At 43.5% G+C, this 6,515-nt stretch overlaps 1 protein-coding gene across 1 annotated transcript in view; it reads left to right on the top strand.

Moving 5' to 3' along the window:
* The first annotated feature begins 3,451 nt into the window (after positions 1-3,451).
* Positions 3,452-6,515, top strand: part of LOC101856651 — an 8,739-nt gene continuing 5,675 nt past the window's right edge. Inside the window, exon 1 of the mRNA XM_013082002.2 lies at positions 3,452-5,788. Coding sequence (XP_012937456.2) covers positions 3,940-5,788 — 1,849 coding nt within the window. The 5' untranslated portion in view covers positions 3,452-3,939. The remainder of the gene's footprint in view (positions 5,789-6,515) is intronic.

Here is a 6,515-nt window from a genome sequence, read left to right as displayed (position 1 = left end):
TCCCCCCCCCCTTCTGTTAGACCAGACATACACGCCCTCAATCTATCTATAACCCGCCCCGACCAGACCCAATCGCCCAATAGGCACCCCGTGTAAACAGAACATCTGAGTATTGAGGTCAAGGTCAAACACAATGTGAAGACGGACACGATGCCAAAACAGTGTTAATATCTAGATGTATTTTTACACTCGCAAATAGAAGCAGAAACCACACACTCAGGCCTGTCGAGAGGGGGGTCAGGGGGGGCCAATGCCTCGGGGCCCGGGGGTTTGGGGGGCCCGCAAGCAAGGGGAAAAGAGAGAGAAAAGAGAGAGAGAGAGAGAGAGAGAGAGAGAGAGAGAGCAAAGGAGGAAGTGGAGACGAAAGCAGACGACAGAACATGGTTGGAGAGCAGGAAATGACGTGAAAGGAGAATTTTATAGAGAGGGACATTTTCTGTCATTGTCAGGTTTCAAACCCAGGACCTATTGAATGAAAGGCGAACACTGTAAACTCATTAAACTGTAAACTCTGTTGGGTAGCGCTTGGGCGCCTCGATGTTCCGTGCAAGCACCCGAGTTCGATTCCCGAGTGGGTAGTAAATTGTGAGGCAGCGTGGTTGAATCAGGCTCTCGTCAATTTTTGGGCACGTAGAGTTATTGGTGCCATCTTAAAGCTTGTTCACTTGTCTTTATTTCAAAAGGAAAAAAATATCAATTTATCTTGAGTACAAGTCGAGATATTTGCGAACGAAGGAGGTGGGGTCACCTATTTCCAGAGGTAAAATTAGTGAGAAAATGGCCCCCAAAGATTGGTTATTTCCTTAGCTTAAGAGTCCCTGGTAACTGAAAATTTACAATTTTTTGTGAGTTTAATCAACGTTTTTTAAGAAAAATCCTACAGAAATGAGTTCTTTAATGGGCATGAAATGTGTTGAGCCAAAAAACAAAAATCTGATAAAAATTCACAAATCTGCGGAAAAATGCAAGTTTCTTCACTTTGATTATTTTGACGAGCGCCTGATTCCACCATGCTGCCTTACAATTTTTTTTTGATCACGTATCTCGGTCTTTCTGCTGGAATGTTGTATCTCCTGCCTCCTAAATGATTTAAATTGTGTCGATGGGAGCGTAAAAACACATAAAGAAAGAAAAAGCTTGTGAAACGTCATGCCCGTTAACCTACCTAAATTAGCTGGGAACTAAAGCTAACAGAAGAAAATATCCACAAAATAATGCACATGTCGAAAGATGAAATCAGACTTTAAAAATCAGGAAAAGAAGGATGTTGAATTTCTTTTAAAAAGATGCGTTGGCTAAAACAACAACAACAACAACAACAACAACAACATTAACAACAACAACAACAACAACAACAACAACAACAACAACATTAACAACAACAACAACACAAGATAAAAAACCTGCACAAGGGTGTAGTCAATGCTCTATGAAAACAAGATGGTGGATTCTAAACAATGGAACAATGGGAGTCTGGTAGAATGCTCGGCTATATCCAGCACGCTTTCGACTTTTCTTTTTAGTTTGTTTGTTGCTTTTTTCTTGAGTTTTGTTGCTGTTACTGTTGTTGTTTTGGAGTTGATGTTTTGTTTTTATTTTGCTTTTCTTTTTTTTTTGGAAAGGGGGGGGGGGGTAAAAAGAGAATCAACCGGACTGGTCTGCTAGAGCGGCTTCGCTGTTCATGTTGTCCATGTTGTTGTTTCCGGCAATGTAAGCAGTAGCGAGTGTTGTTCTTGAAAGCTCCATGCCCTTGACAGAACAGGGCGTTCCATTCGATCCAGGCCACACCTTCCTTTTGCTGCCCCGCGGAAGGCAAAGAAACGTGTTTAACCGACTAGCCCAGCGTGACGACCAGGCCACAAGTAGAAACGGCTAACGTCTCGAACAAACTTTCCCTCCAATTTTTTGTTGATTTTTTGTAATTGCTTGAGAAGGAATCTCTTGGGGGAAATCAACAAGAAAGCAAGACGGCAGCGATGGAAATAGAAAGAAAGGCCTTGGGAATTCTGTGCTCCAGTCATGCTCTGCAGTTATTTGCGCTCTCACTGAGCATCTGAAGCCAATTCTGAAATTGTAGTAAGCACCGCGCGCGAGCTACGTTTCTGTCACTGGCCACTGACATGTTACATAGTTAAGCTAAACTAATTTGTGTTTGCCACCCATAAAACTTTCGTGAAAGGGTCTAGGTTTTCTCTTAATTGAACAGGTTAATTTTTTTGCCTTCTCCAAGGTTTAAAAGATGATATTGATACAATTTCTTTGAAGCAGCAATTGCACTAGCATCATTTTTCATCGTTCCTGTGCTCCCAAAATCTATAATCTCAATTCAATTAGGAAGTCTTGCTATGTTATATTGTTCTGGTTTCTGAAAGCAGGGCATCACCTTTTTAACGGCTACTCCCTCAGCTCCATCTTCCCCACTTTTACAGCATCCCCTATCGCGTTTCATCCTTTCTAGCAACCATTGTACCAAGTAGCATATTCGTGGAACAGTTATGTGTGTGCATGTGTTTAGGTGTGTGGGGGGAGGGGGTGTATGTGTGTTTGTTTGTTTGTGTGTGTATCGTTAAAAACATAGGCTTTCAGATCAGCTGAATGAGTAATTTTATTTTTAGTGAAAAAGTCGAAAGATCCCTGCTGCTGAGGTTGTACAATAATGTATCTTGCAAAAACGAAACAACAAGATTAGTATTTTCTCAGGTTACTAAAACAGTAATTGGCTACAGAAATAGCTGTTTGTTTGTTTACTTTCTTTTATGAGAGGAGAGTGCGTGGACAATCATGTATTTTGGTCTTAAAGTAACTTATCTATGAACAACATCCCAGTGTGTCGCGGATAAGAGTTTTTTGGTACAAGCACTAGCCTGCTAAGCCACTTTTGCAATGAAAATGTATCATGTCTTTTTTGTTTCTTATAGAGATCTCTGGTCGGCAATATATTTAGACTGAGATATTTGTGAAGACGCTCTTCGGGACAAGTTAAAACTGGCGTTGCAGTATTTGTTCAGACACACGCGATCGTAGCGTCCGTTTCGTTGCAACAAAAACAAGTGCTAGGAAATACTTGTCTCTCTGCTCCCGGGGGTTCCAGTGTTTGTTTTGTCGCACGCTACAAACTGGGCTGAGCCCTCAACAAACAGTTGTGACATTGGCTGACCAACTTCTCCTTAAGTCTGTGTCGACACTCTTTCCCCCTCAGCCCCTTCTTCTCCTTCTAAATTCGCGTCTCTCGCCATCTGCGAGTTCCGACCAGACGAGGAAAAAAAAGGATTTGTTAAGGCAAAAAGTGAGGTGGGAAGAGTTGGAGCTTTGGGCTGATCATGGTCAAAAAATAGATTGCACACAATCGAGAACCAGGGGACGACGGGAGGAAATGGGGTTGGGGTTGAGGGGGGGGGGGGGGGGGCGCATGAGGAGAACCACGGGACAGTTTGTGGAGAGAGGGCGGGCTCCCAGCCGTATTAACAACGCTAATGAAACACGCATGTAAACTTACTGAATTTGAAAGTTGATGTTCAAAGGGCGGTGAGGGAAAATGGGGTCATGTAACCGGAAGGAGAGATTCAGCATCTAGGCTCAGTATTTAACACCGTGTCGCTCCTTTATCCAGCCGTCTGTAGGAAAGCCAGAGTTCGTCTGTGCACATGGGACGCGAGGACATTGGTGATCACTTCGCGGAGACCATCTGGTTTTTCATGAAGGAGAAAGGAAACATTGATGTCGAAATGCTGTGTACATTCGTTTGAGATATATACTTTTTTGTTCGAGCAAAATCCATTTGGAAAAGAGAGACTGCCTTCGAAATAGTTCTCTTGCACCTAATTTAATTATGCTACAAGCATTAGTGCTGTAGGATCACAATCCTCGTCGAAATTTCTTATGAATCTTAGTATTTCTCTCATCTGAAGAAGACGGGGAAACTCAAAAGTGCGAGGAACAATGAAAAACGTATTTAATTTTCACCGCAATTATGTATTGATTCAATGTGGCAGTGCGTGTGCCACTGACAGAAAGGAATCAAGTATAAGTTTCACTAGCGGCTACGCTTTGAGCTACTTCAAACTTTTCACTTTGTTAATTTTGGTGCTGCCAGTTGTTTGTGCGCATAATAGAAATCCTTTCATTGCTCATCGGGGACTTGGCTATCGTCCAAATTCTCACATTCGTGGCGCGGAGCTTAATAGCCATGGAGCGTCTTCATCTGTTGCTGAAACTGCATACACATATAGGCCCCCTTCCAGGTCTCCCTTTGGTCCTCAGAAAACGAAGTACAAAAGTTCTCCTACACTGAACAACAGGTTTATGTATCAAGGCCACCAAAGTGTTCGAAGTACTCGGGACAGGAGACGACAAAGTCGGTTAGAACAAAGTCAGAAGAAAGTGCAAAGATACTCAGACTACCGGTCACCGTATCGGCAACAAAAAAAGCCAACTCCTCTTGATCACATGAAACTTCCTCTTGAAGATGGCAACGCAAAAGATTATCTTAAAAATACCAACGTTCATGAGCTGTCCCATACTTATACCCAGCGAGAGAGAGCAATAGCAAAGCGAAAACAAAAGAGCGTGACGAGGCATAGACCATCTCGATACGGCCGAAAGAACAGATCACCTAGGGCCAGTACGTTCAGCTCATACACTCGGCTCACGGACAAAGTCACTCTTCAAACATACAAGTCTCAAAGCCCGTGCCAGACAGTGAAAACTCACTGGGTTCGAGATGAGAAGAATTGCACTGTGTTCTTCGTGTGCGCGCGACGCAGGGTAGCAGCTGTCATGACCTGCCCTGATTCTCATGTCTGGTCCAATCGTGTGACCAACTGTGTCCCCGTCAAGTCGAGATGGGACGACTGTGTCAGTCGTACACAAATCCCGACAGGGAGACGGGCGCACAGTGTTATCAACAGACATGAGTCTCGCCAATCTTTAGCTCAAAGTGAAATAAGCGTACAGCACACGACTCAGTTAACCACAGCGTCTTCAGAACAAAGCAGCGAGTACCCCACAACCACTCAACATGTCTACCCCAGTGCTCCCAGACAAGATAAAAAATACTATTATGATGGAGGTAGGCGCTTGAATTATGGAAACAGATACCGCTATGCAGGCTATGTAGTTCAGGGGATAAAGCAGCCGCGTCACAGATACGGCACTAAGACGACGATGGCTGCTGATCCCGTTAGAACAACAACCGTTACTTCTGTTCAAGACATAGAAACAACTCGACAGAGTCCACGATACCGTTTAAAGGGTAGAAATCGACACGTTAGACCCACGCACACAAGTGACTCCAGCAATAAATGGCGGGCAAAGGAAAAAGAACAAAACCTGAACGTTGAACGGTCGGCGCCTCATAGCCATCTAAAATTCCACAAAAACTTTATCTCTTCCAGACCACACAGTAGTCGCGCCATGAGGAACAGGTTTCGGCACAGGAAAATGCCCCAAGAGGTTGTAGTCGTCGGTTTAGATGACGGGCAGGGATCGTCGGATGGGTACGAGGTTGAAAAAGAACGATCGCATCCGACAAGCCATGAGTCGACGACGACTAGTAACCCCACAATAACAAGCTCTCATTGGTGGGTTGATAAAGTAGTCAGCATTACCACTGAAGCTACCACTGAGCGTTCTACCACAACTGTGCCCACCACAACTACAGAGATTCCAACCACAGAGCCAGAGACAACGATAACTGAAATTATAACAACGACGCAGCCGATCCGTCATCCAAGTATCATTCGCACGAAACCCCGCCCCCAGAACACGACCAAGAAGCCGTATACCCCGGGTAAGCCAAAGCTTTTGTGAAACGACTCTAAGCTTTCACATGGCAAACAGTGCTATAAGACCATTTCTTTTATTTTCTACTTCTCTGAAGCTTGCTAAAAGAAAAAAAAGCATTCAATCAAATTTAACTATTCAACAATAGCTTTAAAAGCATAATATTTTCAATGAAACGTTCCTTTGCCACTTACGGCAGACATTTCTCCATTGTGCCATTCTGTAATAACATTCGTTATAGTGATTTGATTGATCGTAATGATATACCAAGATTAACTGAAGCATATAAATGAATATTTGCCAATGTTGTTTTTTACCTTGGTTGATTGCAAAGCAAAAGAAAGCATATAAATGAATACGTGCCAATGCTGTTTAAACCTCTTTACAACCCGGTGTGACTTAATACTCACTCATATTCAAACTGCACTCCTTGGCTTATTGTAGCCCTGATGCTAAGACTGCTATTTCCCATAAGCTCATAGAGATAAATGTTTAATGGTGGTCTCTAGTCATTTATCTTAAAGGCTCACATGTACACGAGTTCACAGTAGGTATCTTCTCGTGGCTGTCCTGTATATTTAGTGATAAAATATAATCCGTTCACCTTCCCATTCGTAATTAACTCCATTTAGTATGCACGCCCGGGGTCTTCGCTAACCGTGGGGCCTTGCCCAGGTCGCTAAGAAGTCATGTGCGAAAGATGCTTCTAAAGAATAGGTTGGGGGGGGGGGGGG

Source organism: Aplysia californica, unplaced genomic scaffold, assembly GCF_000002075.1.
Source record: "Aplysia californica isolate F4 #8 unplaced genomic scaffold, AplCal3.0 scaffold00155, whole genome shotgun sequence".
NCBI lineage: Eukaryota > Metazoa > Mollusca > Gastropoda > Aplysiida > Aplysiidae > Aplysia > Aplysia californica.
Note: the sequence above shows the minus strand (reverse complement) of the source record. Positions and strands in the feature narration are given on the sequence as shown.